General features: G+C 36.8%; 1 protein-coding gene across 7 annotated transcripts in view; it reads right to left on the bottom strand.

Moving 5' to 3' along the window:
• FGF13 (fibroblast growth factor 13) overlaps positions 1-19,947 on the bottom strand; it is a 514,923-nt gene that overhangs the window by 47,915 nt on the left and 447,061 nt on the right. For all 7 annotated transcript variants that reach the window (XM_033117997.1, XM_033117981.1, XM_033118018.1 and 4 more), the window contains one exon: positions 15,279-15,382. In XM_033117997.1, the coding sequence (XP_032973888.1) occupies positions 15,279-15,382 (104 nt within the window). The remainder of the gene's footprint in view (positions 1-15,278; positions 15,383-19,947) is intronic.

Raw genomic sequence — 19,947 nt, 5'->3', positions numbered from 1 at the left:
GTTTGGAAAGACTGTACTATGGAGGAAACTAAACAAACCAGCACAAAATGGGGTAATAAGATATGAGCTTGAAGTCCACTTGATTTGTTTCCTGGGTTATCACCAGTGGGGCAAGAAAACAGAGGAAGCAAGTGAAGCCCTTCTTAGATGATATAATAACTAAATGCACCATAAAAGCATATTTCTAAGCACAAATGAGAATTCCTTCCTTTTAGAAATATCTAGGTATGTACCTTACCATTTTCAAAAGCTGTCTCCCAGCCTTTACACACGGCAAATTGCCATATTTTGACACTGTTCACACAATTCATTTATTATATGAGACACAGACCATTGAAATGGGACGTTTTCCATAGTTCAGCGGGATGAAGAGCAGAACCATTAAGTGGAGGCAATTAGAAGACACAAACTGTCATCCTTTATTGGTTAAGCCCAATTATGTCCCCAGTGGAATCCTAATGTTACTGTTATATAAGTAAACCAGATAATCAAAGGCAGAGAAAAGTAAAACGTTTTCATGAAAGATGCATTAGAAACCCATGTCCACTGTTTTGATCATGAGTAGAAAATAACTGCTCTTTTCCTCAGGTATAACCCATCTATTTCAAAGATGATTCCCTGGCCAACCAGTACTGAGCGCTTGTCTGAGTGCCACTCAACCCCATTGCTGTGGATTTGATTAAGAATTTAATGATGGATGCAAAATTGAGGTATTTATGGCTTGCAAAATAGATTCCAGAGGGGCAAAGGAATCAAATTTAATACTCTCATTTAATATTTGAGGTAATTGAGATCCTGACAAAGGAAGGGAGCTGCTCAAGTTCGTAATTCATTTGAACAGGCCTTAGATGCTACATTTCTAGATTTCTAGATCAGAACTTGTGCCCACCGGGGCAATTGTGACATTATTACTTGTTCAACCAATGTTTCTCATGTATTACAAACAGGCATAGTTAATCAAATAGTATTCTATTCACTCTGTTTTGCAATGGTGACAAAGACTTGGTATACACATAAACCTCCATGACGAAGAGGGAGAGAGACGTGTGTACATGCACACATGGTAATACACATGAAATTTGGATCTCTAAACGGTTCCTTACTAAACCGCATGATTCTTGATTCAGTCATCTCTTATTATGTAGAGGAGAGAAATCATTTAATTTCTCTCAATCTTTGGCCTCTTACATGGTAAAATTTTCTTGTATCATCTATTTAGTAAATGTTCATAGAGTGTCTACCGGGTATTTAGTAATGAATTTGGTACGGTGGGAAATATCAAAGAAGGAGAGGGCACCGTTCTTATCCACCAATGGTTTAAAAGTATGGTTTGGAGATACCAGAGTTATACACAAGAAACATCTGAGGAATGAAAGAGGTACATAAAAACAGTACACACATTGTGCTTTGAGAACACAAAGTTAGGCACTGTGATGCTTATACGGGCTTTTATAAGGTCATAACATTACAAGAAAATAGTCTGATATTATCAGATACTTCTTGAATTTCTATAGTTACAATTGACTTAATGAAGCCAAATAGAGTATGGCTGCCAGGATGTGTAATCCAGCTTCTATCATGGGACTTTTGCTAAATAAAAATGTGAAGGCAGTGAATCCTTCCATGAGCAATTCACAAGAGAAGGGAATTACTGTAGACAAAACAAACAATAAAGCAAAAACAAACAAGACATCCCATCTCCTTTGAATTCAGAATGTCACACCTAAAGGGAAAACAAACTACTAGGTATTCTTATAAAAGAAAATTGCAATTAAAAGCAGGAATTAAAATTGAGTTGGTAAGAAAGCTTCTTTGAGCAACCACAAGGAGAAACAATAAAACTGTCTAGAGGAACAATTTTCCCTTGAATTAAGTGAAATGACCACTGAAGGTACATAATTGCCTTGGGGACGACTGTTGATATCGTAACAGCAAGAAAAACTATATGACTCTGCCACAAGATCATATCAGAGGTAGTGATTCTAGAATTGTGCAAAAGACTGAGACTCATGAAACAACTAAAAATAAGTTCATATATCTTGCAAGAAAGCCACTTAATGTTTCTTGGCCAGCACTGCCTCACATATAAAGATTACGTACATACCTACAACTTCTAGAATGAAGAACCCTTTCAGTGTGACTCTAGGCCATAATAAAAAAATGTAAATGGACAAAATGATGAATTTCAAGCTACTGGTTTTTTGTTTGTTGTTACAAAATACACCTATTTTGACTTTGCCTTCAGTACAAATTTTGTAATTCAGCAGTACAAAATAGTAATCCAAATACAGTAGTTTTTCTTGACCACTTGTCAAGTACACATACTGTGATGCAAGGTGATGTAGCAATAGGGCTCTGAAAGAATAAATCACCAGGATAATATTATGTATTTTGATATTATTATTATATTGGGCTATTGCTAGAATCCTTACCCTTAAAGAGTCCTAGACACAGGACAAACTGAGAATGAAAGCTCTTTTTATAGCAAAGGTTCTTTGGCATGACACAAACTAAATTCTCTCAAATGGGATCCTCCTATACAGAGAAAGGACATTTATTCAAAGGTGCCCCATGAACTTTGACCCATCATGGGTTCTGGTATAGTAGCTCTGCATGTGACTTCCTGAAAGACAAATTTCCTCAATGCTGGTTCACAATGAAATGGTAATAGGTTGGGTGGCAACAATAACAGCAAAGAAAGGTTTAATAAAGTCTCATAAAAAAGACAAATTTTCTCTATTACTCTTGTACTTAAACAACCCCTGAAAAAGACGATTGTTTTTTAACGTCTTTTAAGAACTAAGAACTGCTAACGTTCAAGAACAAAGTTTAATCTTAAATTCTAAGAGAAAATACATTGTTTATGCAAAGGGGATACTGGACAGCTTCAGTTGCTTCCCTAATGCTTCAACAACTGAAAATTCAGTGTAGCCACTTGGTTGGGTGAACCCATATGCTAATTTATAACCTATGAAATAGTCATTGATTCATTAAGAAATTAAAAGTTGGTAACATTGAGAAAAAGAAAGTGTTGTTGTGCTTATAAAAGTGAAATGGGAACACGTTGAACAATTTGTGAAGTTATTAACTAATGTGCCAGAAATGAGCAATTTGCTGATGATATTTTCCAGGTTTTTTCACAGCGGGCCCTATTTCCCCTGACTTAAAAACACTATGTGAAGTTTGAGATCCTTCAGGTTGAGGAGTGCTGAGCCATATAAGAAGCAGGGTTTAACCACTAATAGATGCTATTTATTCAGTAAGTCACTGGACTGATATCTCATAGTTTTATGACACATTTCATTTAGAGAAATCTTAATATGCTTTTAGCGCTATACAAACGGCATTGATATCTTGGTTGAAATTCTTGGATTCCTGAATTTTGGATTTGATAAAATCTATATAGTGTCAGCTAAGAAAATTATGTCATATTAAAGGAGCAACTCAAATAAATTGACACCTATATCGGGAATTAGTTAGTTATAACATAGGAAAAGGCTAGAATGTACGTTTGTAAAGCCTCTCAAAGACTGACCTAAGTCACCATTCAATGATGTGTAACAATACTTCAGGAAATAATAATAATAAAAAACACTTAAGTAAGCATGGGTGGTTAAAGCAAAGTAAAAATCCAAACCAACTAATTATCAATCTTCTTTCAGCATGCTTTTTTTATATCAGAATTTAACCAGGACAATAACCGACCAAAGCACCAATCAAATCTCACTATGGTTCCAATTTTTTAAACCAAGGAAGTTCACAATTATTCTGAAAAAATGGCAAGAACTTCCCCCTCCCACATGGAAGACTGAGCATATGAAAAGACCATTATACAAATGCTTCTATATTTACCATAAAAAACTTTGTCAAATATTCTGACAGAAAATGCTAAATAAAACAATAGGAAAACCAGACATTTTAGGTGTGTAATCAAACCATTTAAAACCTGTTTGCATAAGTACTGATATGAATATTGGCACAAATAGGGTGAAAAAACAATGATGGTAAACTTATTTGAAAACACCCGCCATCATATAATCTCCTCTACTGATGCATTGAATGCCTGCTGTTTTACGGCATATGTTTGCTACTAAAAAGTGGGAACAGGGATTGTGAGGTGCCTGGGTCAGGTGCTCCCATACTGTTGAACCCTGAGGGCAGAGCTTAGCACTTAGAGGCTAGTCAGAAATTCAGAGAGTGCTAATAACCGTGGGGAAGAAAGTGCACTTCATTTCCATTTTGGCTCCTGGAAACCACCATGACTGAGGTGGCCCAACTGTCAAAAAGAAAGGTAACTGGGTCTGAAAGAGATCTAGTCGAGAAGTGTTTCAGAAACATGTGGAATTCTTGTATTTCTTTACTATTATTATTCCTCACCTGTTAGATTGCATCTTTTGAATGCTTTGATGGTACATAATTACAAAAATAGCACGACCGTCCAGGCAGCTTGTGGCAACACACCTGCCACTCTTTGTACACCTCCAGGTGCATGTCCCGAGAGGCAGAGCCCTTCCCTCTCCAACAGGAAGAACCATGAGTGGTTCTTGCAAATAGATGAACATCACCAGAATGTGTTACAGATGTTGAAAAACAAACAAAACAAAACACCTCTCCTGATGCTGAAACTCCACTAATCTCACCAAGCCTTCAGAGGTTCAAGATAGCAGCTGTGGATGACGGGTAGTGAATAAAAGGATGAAATTATGGAGTGGGGAAAAAAGCCTCTACCTCAAAATCTGGAGAGAAGACATACTAAAAGAGCTTCCAAACCACGTAAAATAAAATGCTGCTCTACAGGTCCTCGATGTGGACAGAAATCAGGCCAAGGTCCAGAGCAAAGAAAAGCACTGAGCGAAACCAGCCATCGTGGTTCTGCTGACCTCTATTCTCAAGGTTAATTACTGGTTTAAATAAAGTCTCAAGCCTAGATCAAAGGCACTAGCAGTTAATCTTTTGTGAAATTTCAGAATTGGTAGATTCAAATACCCTTGTGACATACAAGTGCTTTGATTTATTGATAGCCCTACTGGAAGCAGAATGTTTTATCATTCTGTTTAGGAACAGAGGAGTACAAAGAAACCTGATGAGTTGGCTAGGTAGCTTCCCTTGCTGGTAAGGACATTAGGAATGTAAATGTCATACACAGCTTTAATAAATGCGCTTTTCATGCACTTACCGTCTCTAGTGTTAACCACTCATCTAACCACCCGTCTAATCAGAGAGAAGTGGTACATGAGTAACAGGGATCTCAGAGCAAGAGGAGATGGTAAGGGTCAAAACCTTGCTACATTTCCCCAGCAGCCACGAAAGTCACTGGCAGAAAATGATAATTACATTCCAGAGAAATGAGCACTTGGTATTCCTCAAAATATCAGGTGTTAATAGTTCCTGCATATTATAGTTTTAAGAAGTTGGATCTCTGTCTGTGGGCCAGCACTGTCTTTCTCTTTGCTAGGCCTACTGCCGCAGCATGAAATGATAGAACAATGGAAGATAAGATATCCCTGTGTCATTGTCCTAACATGTGAGGTAGACTCGGATATAACTTAAAGCATTGGTTGGTAAAATCTACTGCAAGCCACCTATATAACACAGGTGGGAAATTTTTTCTTAAAAAGTCATATATTTATAAAACTTTTAAAGCCCTTCAGTTTACATGCTTTCTTGCTATAACTGAAAACCACTTTTCCTCTGTATTCAATTTTACCTTCCCATGATATGTAAACATGGTTTTAACGTGATCTGCTAAAGACAGTGGTGCTAAACATCCAATATATATTTGTTTAATACAACTGTTATTATTTCCATAATGATGCATCCTCACCCGCCGCCATCCCTAAGGACATTCAAATTGTTTCCCTATGTGCAATTTTCTTACGGTGAATTGTGGACTAGAAATTGCATTGCAAGGCCTCGGAAGTTAGGGAGAAACCGTTTATGCCAATCCTTCCTGTAGTAGATCAACTATTAACAATTAGGGCTCTGAACGTAGGATAAATCTCCTGATATATACTGTAAACTCCAACCTTTGTCAGTATAGCTCAATGTGACCTCTGTGTGGGGTGCCTACTAACTTGTGGATGTTTCACAGATACCTGGTCATCAATTGGTTGACAAAGCTCCTGGACCCTTTCGTGCCTCCGTTTCTCTGGGAGTTTAGGTGTGTGACTGGGCTTTCTTGAGGAATGGCGGGAGTTTTCAGGAAATTTCTCCTTTAAGGGTTATGATACAGTATAGAAGCACTCAGCTTCAAGTCTACCCTAGGCTCTACGTCGATCTTCTTCAGTGCAAGTAGCCAGCAAAGAGGCTCTTTCATTAACACTTGTATTACAGTGAATCACTGTGATGATCGGGGAAGGGACCAGGGAATATTTTATACAATATTTGTGAGAATTCTTTAATCAGACCAATAACCAAACACTTGCATTGTTGTAGCCTTGTTGCTTTTGTGGCCAGATGATAGCAATGGATTTGTTATGCATATGCTTTTTTGTTATATTATTTGCTACATACAATGGAGTTTTACCTGTTGGAATCTCATTTCGGAAAGCTATCCTTGTCATCTTCTGGTGTCTCATTGTCAATTATGAAAGTATTCTGAGATGATTCATCCCCTCCCTCTGGTAAACATTTTTCATCCTCTGCATTATAGTCGTCTACGTTCCTACATCTTGGGGTTGGTTATTTACATTTGACCTTTCCAGATCTCTATAATAATGTTTTTTCCCCTCGGGTAAAAATGGACATCATCTCTAATTTTGGCTACTTCTGTTATATGCTGGGCCAGAATTCCTATACACATATGAGGCCCTTATGGAAGGGGATGTTATATATTATGGCTACTGGCTGTACGCAAAATCTATCCAAGAAATCAGTTGAGGCTTTCCCAGTAGCTCCACTTCCAGGACTGTCAAAAGCAGTTAGCATCAGAGTAGCTGATGAATAACTTAATCAGAACATTAGCACAGATGTGTTATCTATTCACACATTCAGCTTGGGCAAAACATATTAAATGTATTTGTCAGGGGCTTGCCAGTTATTAACCTCGGTTCCAGCTATTATAATGATCAGAGAAATGCTTTCATTTAAAGTTTCCCTCTTCAGAAGTCACAATTTCCTTTAAGCAGCATAACCATTGAAACTATGCTGTTGCCTTCAATTTTTTTCCTTGTGTATCAGTAATTCACTTTCCCATATAATCTTAAAATATTAACACTTGAGAGGATCCATGAAAGGTAATAAGTGGGCTCTTTAACTTATTTTAAATATTCAAAAGGCCTGACAGAAATAATATCATTTGCCTTTATTATAACACACATCTTTATTATTTTAGTAAGTATTTGTTAAAAAGGTAAATTTTGCTGGGTATTGCTTTATAACTAAGGGGGGGAGGTGGAAAAAAATCAAATCGGTTAGTACTACTTAATGAGTATAGGATTTGTTAGGTAAACTATTTTAAAACACAACTTTAATGGAAAGAATGGCAATAAAAAAAAAGTCTTGATGGGCTGTTTTTTTTTTTTTCAAATCACATTGTGGATTAAAATTATACAAACAAGAAGGCAGGGAATAAAAACAGTATCTGTACCAAGACGTGCAATTCACTGGATAATTACATGAAATATAGCTAAAAAGTCTTGTTTGCTCTGTTTTATAAAGTATTAAGCATTACCAAATATATCACTAGAGCAAGCTCCAAAGGCATTACATGTTTAGTGTAGAGTATGTATTTAAAACAGAATTATTCTAGGAATTCCAAAATAACTCGTCCCATAATAGCAACAGAGCAATGAATATAAGATTGTTTTCTTCCGTTTGTCTTTCATGTATTTGTATGTGTGCTGGTATGTGTGTCCACACATGCGTGTGCGTGCATGTGTTTGCGCATTACCTCCTTACATCTGGCTTTATTTGCTGACTTTCTTCTTCATTGTTCTTGCCAATTATTTTATTCTTTAGTTCCAAGAGACTGGCTTTTTTCCTACAAATATCAATTTAGCTTCTGAGTTAAAGCCATGAGACACTCTTTTAAATATGTGCTCCGTGACCTCTCATTTGGATTGTTTTTCAACTTGGCCTCAAAAACGTTATACAGAGCCAATCTTTTGCTATTTAGCTACAACTGCTATTGTCTCCTTGATTTCGGAGAAAGTACCATCCTTAGTCATTCTTCTCCCCTGAAACTAAACCTTCACTCTGAATGATTTGCCATTTACGGTTATTACGATTATTATTTTTTACGGAAACCATAAAGAGAAGGCACTTGACTTTGAAGGTAAAACCAACCAGATTTATCTGATTTCATATTCAAATAATGCCAAGCTAGATTGTCTTTCACATTTGAATGAAACTTCCATTAACTGCAAAGACAACTAAATATGTGAAATAATTTGTGACTTGGGAAATGTATTTTGGGTTTGAAAAGTATGCTGATTCACTGGTATTCTGAAGGAATATCTAAGATGAACACAGGTACTTTGGTATACTTTTCAGAACAATAATTTTAATGACTTCTAACTCAACAGCACCAACACAATAACCGAAAGCCTCTCTAAAACATAAATTTTAGCTCCTTGAGTTAGCAGAGTCACACACTAGGGAATAAAACGTGCTTGTTTTCTCTGCTTTTCTTTCTGTGAAATAATTTCATTTTCTCCATTTTCCATTTTTAATACCACTCAGAAATACATAAGTGTATAACCATCCTTACAACCCACTATACTAAAGTTTGGGTAAGTTTTTGTAGTGAATACTTTTCTAATTTGATATTAAATGAATCAAGTTCAGCAATTTTTGAATGAACTGAAGTATACAAATAAGCTAAAGTTGTAATTAGAATCTCAAATTTGAAAACTTAGGTTCCCAATTTTGGTGCCTACCTCTAACAAACATTTTTGTTTTCAGTGGCTGTAGGGTAAACATTTAGATGGGCATTTTCAGTCTAGACTAAAGGGGTATTAAATATGATGGCTACTGGCTATATGCAAAGTCCATCTAAGAAATCAATTTTGATGTGCTAATGATCATTTTCTTCTATATTGGATATGACAGTGCTCATGTTCATTTTAAATATTTTCCTCTTATAATTGAGTCAATGCCACTTCCCTAAAGAGATGTAATATTTAAGCCAGCACACTCCATTTAATTCTATTATATGTGTAAGCGTCTATGATAAAAACCCTAGAAGTTAAATTATATGAACTTGCTGATACACAGATTTGACACAACATTTTACATGCTACAAATGTTTGCTGAGAGTACATTCATCACTCTGAATTGATCGATGAGTTCCTCTAAACTTTAACATCCTTTCTATATTAGAATATGGGCTACAGCTGTGAAGTCGTATCACTGAAAATTAGCTCTTAAATTGCCACAAATTGAAATCAGAGGAACTAAACAAATCTGCAAAAGAGTAAGCTCGCAGTTGATAGCTAAACGTACTGAACATCTGCAGCATCTTAACATAAACGAACTCTCCACCCTTAGTACGAAATTAAAACATACATCAGGAGCAATTTTAATTCACCTGAACAATATAAACTAACTTTCCATTAAATAATGGTATTTAAGCATAGTGACTAGAATGCTGAACCCAGAAAAGCCTTTGCTGCTGGGTCCTGGTTTCCATGATCTTTGTTCACTTTGGGAAAAACATGCTAATTTTTCTCAACCTGAATTTATCGGTAAACTTATATGGCATATGTAAGAATCCGTGGCCATTTCTCAATTTATCGACTAATTATCTTATTTTTTAAAATAGGTTTGGGGTTCTTGGAAGTCTAATGCTAAAAAGTGGGCTCTTAGGAGCAGGATATTTATTCAAAGTGTCTCCCAGTGGATTATTGACTAGTTGCAAAAGAAAAACAAGAACTACATAGTGGAAAATCAGACAAGGTTTTGAGTGGATCATCAAAATTAACGATTATGATGGGAAAAGAAAACTGGTAAGTTAAGGTATGTGCAAATAATCCAGTGGAGAAGGAAAATCTGTCCCCAAGCCTGACTGGGGCCCTGGGATCAGTAATACACACTGCCTTATTCCCATGGCATCAAGCTGACAATCGGAGAGACCTGCTTTCTGGTCTTGCATCTAGTTTACTGTGGTAGTCCCAGGACCATAAAACACGGCAGTAAAATCATTCCTATACGTCCTCTACATGAATGGAAAAGGTTTACTTGACCAAAGATTTCTACTGGTCTACACATTTTAGCTCCCCGAACCCCAACAACAACCCAAGCAACGCTGTGTACTCTGGATATTGAAAACTAGTGTTGATGAAAGGTAAGTAATCAGGCAGGTAAAAATGCTGCTTCTGAGTTCTGGAACAATCCAAAATCAAAAGAAAATGCCTTTGGTTTAGCTTTGAGTTTTTATTATCCTGTTTCTAACATCTGTTATTACTCCTCTATTAAAATAGATACTAGAACATTAATATCTTCACATTTAAGACTCTTGATTTTCTATAGTTAATTGTTCATTTGTTTCAAACAGTTGAAAGAGATATTACAACTAGCTCTGTACTATTAAATATTTATACTATTAAGTTTTGAGAAACTCTCAAAAGCATGTGTACAGCTCATTATTATTGGTAAAGAAAACCCAAAGGTATGAACAAAGTTCTCTATGCACAATGAATAATAATTTCCTTACAGTTCCAGAAAGACTTAGTTCTATCATGGACAAAAGTAAATGTGTTATGAAATAATGGCTAATTATGATTCTCTGTGTCACAGATGGTTTCTCACTGCCACTTGAGCCTACATCAAGTCTGTCCCCCATGGCAACAAGAAAAAAAGGAGGGGGGAGGGTGCAGTACAAGAATCCCGAGATTAATCACAGAGAGTAAATTGCTATCTCTGTAGCGATAACAACATGGAGGTATTACTTCTTGATTTAATGGATAAAAGGGGGGAAGATATGGTAAAAGTGTAAAATTGAATTTAAGAGAAATTAAGGGATGTAGAAGCAAAAATGCAAAAGAAGATAGAAAAAAGAAAAGGAAATAAAATAAGAAAGCTCCTCCAAGGATCAGCACTTTCCTTCACTTCAAGAAATAGTCCTTCAGAAATGTAAAGGCAATTTGTTTGCAAAGGCAGAAAAATATGATCAGCATGGTTTCCGGCTTCACTGCAGGGTTCTCAGTGCTATTCGACAATCATTTTTCTTAGTCCTAGGCCACCAGTTTTCAACCTAGGCTTCACATTAGCATCAGCTGGGTAGCTTTAGGAAATATTCATGCACAGATCCCACCCTCAGATATTTTGACACAATTGGTTTGGGTGTGGCACAGAGAATGGAATTTTTTTAAAGGTCCCCAGGTGATTCTAATAGGTAGTTAACAAGGGTGAGAACCATTGTCTCACTAGGGATCAGCAAACATTTTTTTGGTCAAGGGCAAGATGGTAAATAATCTAGGCTTGTGGGCCACAAGGGCTCTGTTACAACTATTAAATCCTGCTATAACAGCACAAAAGCATCTAGAAACAATACATACATTAATGGGGGTGACTGTGTTCCAATAAAACTTTATTTACAAAAACAGATGGTAGGCCTGATTTGGCCCATGGGCCACAGTTTACCCACCCCTGGTCATTAGACTGTTTCCTTTCTCCTTTCCCAAAACAACTATTCCAAACCTTCACCTATGCCATCCCTATGCCTCTGATTTTCAGCATATGGCCTCTCATTCTGTTTCAGTGGGAAAATACAGGTCATCCAGCTGGAAATCCTTCAATTTCCTCATCCATCACCTGCAGACTTACTACACCTACCTCTGCATCTGTCCTCATTTCTTTGCCTCCTTTTGTAGCAGTGACCCTTCTTTTCAAAGGGAATCTAATCTTTTCACTTATATTCAATTACCAAACTCCATAAAAGATCCTATTTCCTATGTCTTTAATTCCTCTGTCTCTACTGGCTCTTTTCCTTCAGCTAACAAATATATTCAAGTGTCTTAACCAAAGGACCCGCAAAGCCTCTTCAATCCTGTGACCCCCCCCCCTTTACCCACCCTTCTCTCTCTCCCCTTGCTTTAGAAATTCTCTGCCTACTGCCTCTACGTGCTTTCTTCTCATTCACTCCTCAAGCCATTAGTCTGGCTTCTGTCTCCACTGCTCCACTGAGAATGCTTTTGTCAAAATCACTGAAGACCTTCCTATGGTATATTCCTCATTCTTGTTTTATTTGTTTTCTCCGAAGCATTTGACATTGCTGACTATTCTGAAAATTCTCTCTCCACTTAGCTTTCGCAATACCATGATATCTGCCACAATTAGTTCTGCTACTGCTGGCCACCCCATGGTGGTATTCCCTAATATCATTTGAAAATTCTCTTTTATGCTACATATTCTCTCCACTATTCTTGGGGCATCAACCACCACTTACATGGGATGACTCCCACCTTTTATCTCTAGCTCACGTCTCTTTCTCAGTCTATAGGTTCGTATTTTCAAATATATTGCAAGCTGTACTCGGGTATCTTTGTTCCTCAATTCTTCCCCTTTCCCTTTATTCTTCATCTCGGGTAATAGCTTCACCATCATCCCAATTGCCAAACGTAGAATTCTCCCTCTCTCTCAGGGTCCCTAATTGACTACTGTGCAAATTAAAAACAAAACAAAACAAAACAAAAAAAGCAAGCATCTCTAGGTGTATGATTGCAGTGAGTGGCAACCATACATATTCAACCATCCATGGTGGTCCTGCTTTCCCTCCAAATCTAATCAGCCACCAAATTTACCTCTAAAATATCTCGTGAATCCATCTCTGCTTAGCCTTTGCCATTGCAAATGCTTTAAGGCAGACCTTCGTCATCCCTCACCAAGATTATTTTCAATAACTTTCTGACAATTTTTTTAGTGCCCACATCGGTAGCCCCTACTTCCTTTTCTTATTCTGCTTCCTCCTTAGGTCATTGTCCAATCCTATTTTCTCTTTGCTTAATGGCAGCTGACAAAACCACAGACAGTATTTCAGTAGTAGAAGTGCCATGGTTTTATATGGAAGGGAAGAGTGATCCTTTCTCTTCCAAATGAAGCATGACATTCATTTAGCTTTTTGGTCACAGCAACACAAGTCACTGAAGTCATTAAGACAGACTATATCATAAGAGAGTCTGGGCACCACACTTTACATAAGATAACAAAATGGAGCGCCTACAGAGGATGGTGATCAACATGGTGAAGGGACTCCAAATCATGATTAATAGGAGGAATGGGAAATACTGAAAAATGTATCCTGAAGATTGATTCTTTCCTGGGAACACTAATTTGGATACTTTTTCTCTACAGGAACTCCATTATCAATCAGACATCTTTCCTCCTTGACAAAAAGACAGTTTCTTTTCCTTAATAGGAAGTGCTTACAGAAGGTTCCTTTTCCTTAATAGAAAATGCATGCAAAGTATCCCGCATTTGCTGACTATGGCCTGCCCGACATGGAAAGGAACTCCATCAATCTACAATTTTGATTCCCTGGGAAGCCCTCTTTAGAAATGAGCTCACATTGACACTTATCAGTTTGCTGGAATAATGGTCAACTTGAATGGTAGGCTATGAATTTTTAATATCAGTTCTCTAAAGGTAATACTGAATGCCCTCATTTTCTTGACTGGGGAAACCTGACATATTACCTAACTTAAATGACTTTTTCTAACTTAAATATTATTTCCATTTTCTTAAATTGTGTTGTAGCAAGATTAAAAAAAAAAATCAACCATTCTCATCATGGCACCACAACGGTAATAACTCAGTGTGAAATTATTTCTTATGCCACCTGGTATGTACCCTCTCAAAAGTATGCCCAGTATATTCAATTTCCTTCCCATGCCTGCATAGTAGTTTCAGAGAACAGTCTTTTTTTTTAAAAAAAATTAAAAACCTACCTTTGTATCTGGTCCTGTTGAGGTAGTCTGTTGATCTGAATGAGGTTAATTAGAATCCTTCATTATTAAATGATCTTACCTTGATGCACAACTCTGAAAAGCAAATCCCCCTTTCTATTGTTTATAATAATAGCAATGTATTAATAAAGTGACAGATTTCATGAAGTTTGCAGTAAGTCCAAATACAAATGAAAATTTGTAAAAAGAATAAAACCCCTACATTTATTACACAGCAAGACAGTTGAAATGGCCTGAGAGGAATGCTGATAGTGACCAGGGTTTGAGGACTACGCTGATAATTAATCCTTTATTGTGATATGAAACAGACTACCCTGTTTACCAAAGGAACGGACCCTTTGTGGTCTTACTCTTTTCCCACCTCTGAAAAACAGGGTTATGATATGCTTTCCTCCATGTCCACCAAGAGTCTTTCTACGCACCTGGCTTTGAACAAATTCAGGGAATAGGAGAGAGCAAGAGTGGTTAAAGGTAACCACTTTTGCAGTTTGAGGAATAGATTTCTACAGTTGCGGTAATAAGCCTCCTTCAAGGTCTATCTAGTAGGAAATGCAGCAAGCAGTTTTCTCTGTTTCTAACATTCTATCCTTTCCTCAAAATACACAAAATTCATAACAAAGATTAAAAATATTCATATATCAAGGTGGTCTCCTGTAGTCTGTAACTAGATCTGCTGATGAGAATGAAATCCTAACCCTGGTACTGTACCATTTCTATTTTTAAATGTTAAATAAAAAAATTAAAGCCTAATTTGGCCCCATTTTTTCCAATGTTGAATTGTTATCTGCCTTGTTAATAAATTTTTTGGGAAAAGTTCCATTTTTTACTCTGTTCATTATAAACTCACAAGAAAAAGGCAAGTAGGAATTTGTATGTAAGGAGAGCTTGATAGAAAAACAGAATTTAAAGTAGAGGCAGCAAACTTGACCTAATTGAACTGAAGATAAAAGAAACCTTTTAGAACTGTTCTCTATGTCCTAGAGGTGATCTGAGAAAGAGGTGTCATTAATATCTTTAGGAATAAACATGGATAAATATATGTTGAACTGAATTATAGAAATGGCTTTCCCACAGCAGCAAAGCAAGACAGATCATTATATTAAATGCCACATAATATAATAACCTGAATGCCACTGTATGCAAAAGTGTTTAGTGGAACTTCGACTTCACACCAAAAATATTAGCTTCAAAAGATCAATTAGTAATAGATATAATTTTCACTGGAAGTCAATTTGTCCTTTCCAATGAGATACTGACATCAACAACACTTTCTGGCATCACAGAAATCTGCCATGATAACACATATGCAGCATATTTTATGCATATCAGAGGAGAACTACAACAGTCAAAACATGAACACAGTGAAAGGCTTACCGAGGTGTATAGGTATCCCTCGCTGTTCATTGCCAAGTACAGCTTCGTTTGAACTCCTTGAATAGCCACCACTCGAAGACCCACAGGGATAAGGTTAAACAGAGCTGAAATCAAAAAGAATGTGAAAACAATGTTGTATTCTGAATTCCACAGCTTTCAATGTTTCCAGTAGCTCCTCCAAAAAAAGCAATGTGTGCTTGGAGAGAAGAGGCATATATTTATAAACATAATGTACACATAGGGCCTCTTCTACCTTTTAGGATATTCATAGTGGCAGTCAGGTAACTGGGGCTATACCTGGGGCATATTCTCAAATACCCTGGAGAAAATGGAAGACAATTCCATGGTTTGCATAGCGTTAAGAGGTAGGGACTCTCAATGCTTCTGGAGAGATCCAGTTCCAGGAATCGGTCTATTGGTCTAAACAGCTTCATCCTCAGCAAACTAAGATTTTAAACTGCTCCCAAGATAATTGCTCAAATTCACACAGACAGTTATGATCCACCAGTTGGGGGGAGATTCCTAGAATCTTAGAAAAGACACTAGTCCAATTCCCTCATCTAAATTATCTGTATTATTTCCAATGCAACAACCCAAAAATAAATCCAGGCCTTGAAAGAAAAAGGCACATTGTGCTCTTATGTTCCTCGAGTATTTCTTAAAGAACCAACACTTTCCAAGGTAGGGTTGAGAGGGGTCCTAGCTTTTAGTTTCCAGGAGCAGCGCTTATAGGAATAAAAATAACGAACCTGATAGGTTTATTTATGTAATTTAATTATTATTTTTGCAAAATAGTTGTAAGTGGGCAGCCAGCTGGTGCCCAAGAGGCCTTCAGTTCTCCATTTGAAGGTTTGACTGCGTGAAACTTACACCCAGGCTCTTCTCACAATCACACACCACTCACTGGAGAAAACCAGTGGGCGTCCTCCCCCTACCAGCTGTCTACTCCCTCCTACACCATGAATAAAAATAAAACAGTACATTTTTAAAACGTAGTGCTTGCCACACACATCTTTAGAAAATAGTATGTGCACCTTTCTCTCAAGAGTCCTAGACCAATGTTGATTTCTGCCTTGGTGTGTAAGTTTATTGAGGATGATAACTTGGTCTGCTATCATTTCTGTGAACAAGAACGGAAAAGAGTCAGCCCGTGGGTAAGAAGAGTTTTTCTGAGCTCTCTTATCTTGCTGCCTATAGATTCTGCTGTAGTAGGTGGGGTCATATGGATGAAGAACATTAAGGAACCACGAAACATTCCGTGGTGAGCCTGCAACGTATCTTTCTCTTAAAATCAGGGTGTTACCAAAGAGAAGCTAGAACATACTGTACAGTTCAAAATACAAGTGTTCCTACCACATGCCACTGATGGCATTTCATTTAATACTCGTATTAGAAGCTGTGCCCTTCTGTTATGTGAGGTAAAGGGAAGTAATTGCAGACTGCAAGCCAAGATCTCATGCTATATTTGACAATGCAATGCACAGGAAAGAAGCCTGAGACCTTTGGGCATGTCATGTATATATAGTTCTGCTGATGATGCCTTGCTCGCATCACAGCAGGTGATGCTTAACACGCATTTGTGGATTGATAGCAATCTGTAAGGTGAAAACATGATAACATTATATTTTTGGAAAGTAATATATCACAATCCCATTATATAAGAGCTCATAGGGTAACAATTCTGAGATGTCAACCAAATGAAACCAAACCCAAACCTTCATATGGGTTTGGTTTAAAAGCCATACCACTGCGTACCACTAGACAAATAGACCAGCAGCATACGTGTGAATCCTAGTTTAGGCATACTAATAGATGACAGAGAATGATAAATGAAATTCAGAATTGTTTGGAGAACTTAATTTTTCACAATATTCTGAACCTCCTTAGTTCTCTTAGTGCAGCTTGTAACAAGTGGAGAGAGATTGACTGGTTTGATTTTCACTGTATGCCTCAACCACTCTCTGATGTGGATTTCAATGAGCAACAGAATGTTTAAATTCCAAATATCTGAAAGCAGTAGGAGAAAGAGAAGCAAAGAATATCAGTAATCCATGCCTCGGATTATCTATTATTAAATAATCATATAGTAGAACATGAATTACTCACTATGTACCAGAAATTTCTATGAAGCCTGATTGAGAAACAATCACCGCTCTAAAACAAAAAATTAGAGAGCAGCGAACGCAGAGAATGGCTGGTTTTACTAGTGCAACCTTTTCTTTAGACATTCAAGATAGATCATAAACTGGGTTGGGTTAAAGTCTGTCTAAAGGGAGAGTCTTTCCAGATAGAAATGCAAAGAAATTATATTAGAGGTGAGCTTGGACAGAATCAGTATTTTCCTGTATGCCTTTATTTCCCTAAATGTGGAGTACTTCTTCATGGACTTCAGATATTATTTTGATGAGGATGAAAATATTCTAAATATGAGAAGAAAACAAATGATTTCATTTGTGTACCTAAAAGTAATATATATATCTATATCTATCTATCTATCTATATATATGTATAGATATATATACATAAAATACCTAAAATCTCTTTTCACACAAGTTTTAAAGATGCTTTTAATACATAACAAGGGCCTTTGTTTCTTGTTTGTTCACTGTTGTCTACATAAAAACAAACTCCTCTATCTTGAAGGGACCATTTTCTCAGTCATATTATTGGCACTCAGGGTTTGCTGAAAAGGACATTGAGGCCATCCTACTTCATCAGGTTGGCTACAGTCAACTTCTCAAAAGGAGTAATTAATAAAAGTATATCTTAATGTAGATTGGAAAAACTTGACATGTTGAACTGGTAACAAACACTCTGGTAGGTTTGAGGGGAACGCTGCCTATTCTCTTAAAATAGCCCTCCATGGGGCAGATACAGTAAAACTGCTGCCATGAAATGTCTATCATCTTTTTCCTTTTCAGGGGGAAATACATAATTTACAATGGCTGATTTGCTCATGATGATGAGATTTTATTGGACTGACATTTACCACTGTAATAAATCTACCTGAAGTCATCTTAAATGCATAATATCCAACATACGTTTTTAGAAATAGATTATCTGGGTAAAAGGTGAACTGATCTGTTTTATGATGCTCTTGCTTACCATGTCAGAATTAAAATATAAAACCAATCAAATTGAACTAAATGAGAAAACTATGATTGAAAACACAAAAAATTAAGAAAAATATAAACACAATACCACGAATACATATTAAGGAAGTATTATATAAATGAAAAAGTGATAGTTGAAAAAAAAAACAACTTGTACCCTTGTTCCACTCATTTAAAATAATTAGTTAAGTAATGAATGCTAAGAAAATTGCTTGGCTGTAGGGGAAAAAATTTGCATGGCTAGACTTCCACTTTAATGATCATCTTACTCATTAAACATTCTTGTTTCTTTATGACTTATGCCCTACAATATCCCCAATTGGGAAGATAAGCTAGTTCCTTAGCTCCCTGGCGTCTGGCCACACTTAGCATGGGGGGGTAGACTCAAGCCCCACAGACTTCCTATTTCTTTCTTTTGAGATACTTCTCATTTGTATGCTTCATGTTATGGTTAATACTTACCGTCAGCTGACTTACCTTTCATTATTTCATTCTGCCTAAAGAGATTCTGGTTATCAAGCCATATACTCTTCAAAGATCTTACAACATCATGAGTGCACAGAAACGCCATGCATATCAGTCAGAGTTATAAAACAACGAAAGGCAGAAGCTATGCGTATGTAGGAACTGAAGAGTAAAACCTACTACGTGATTTAAAGCTACATAGTAAAAAAGGAAGCCTTGATTTACATACATATATGCATATGTGTGCGTGTGTCTGTGTATGTATATGTATATGAATATACACACATATACATATATATATACATATATATCCTAAAATGACTACATACAGTGTAATCTTGATGCAGTTGGCCTATCACTGTTTATAAGGCACAGCAAATGAATCGTCTATTTTTTTTTCCTTTTCAGGAAAAGCATGTGAACACTGGACCCCAAACAATTTTTTCTCTGATTTCGATCTGGAGAAGATGTTAAAAATAAATGGGGGAAAAGTTGAGTGAGTGAGGCTCATTAGCAGTTAATCGTGAACTTCCTTTCAATAACCCCCAATGGATCCATTTTGCTGAGGTACTTTGGAAAACACAGCAGCTTACATACATCCTCTCATTCCTTCCCCAAATACTGATTTAGACAGACAATTTATGGGAATGTTTTATTACTGATCATCATGTACTAATGTCTGTTATACGATTACAGCAAAACCCTCCAGTTACACTTGACTAATTTTTTTTTCCAAATAGGAGCGTATGCATAAAAGAATGTCTGGGATACTTTAATATCGCAACAGTAACACAGCATTTTGCAAAACAATGAAGAACCAGTCGGTATGAATGCTTTTCATCCTTAGTACCAAAAGAGCTTTCAAGGGTAATTAAAGGTGACTTCCTCTTGAGGTCATAGCTTGGCCATCCGCCCAGGAGGCATTCTTAAAAGGTGGGAACCTCTTTAACATTTAACATCGGGACCCTCGTTTATAGCTTTGCTGTCTAAAACCACACATCTCTACAAATGCTGCACAGGACTCAATAGCATGCAGATTGGCTTTCCTCGGCTAGATGACAATGGGAATATTTCTGGGAAATTATCAAAGT

This window comes from Rhinolophus ferrumequinum, chromosome X, assembly GCF_004115265.2.
Source record: "Rhinolophus ferrumequinum isolate MPI-CBG mRhiFer1 chromosome X, mRhiFer1_v1.p, whole genome shotgun sequence".
NCBI lineage: Eukaryota > Metazoa > Chordata > Mammalia > Chiroptera > Rhinolophidae > Rhinolophus > Rhinolophus ferrumequinum.
This window is presented reverse-complemented; position numbering and strand designations above follow the sequence as displayed.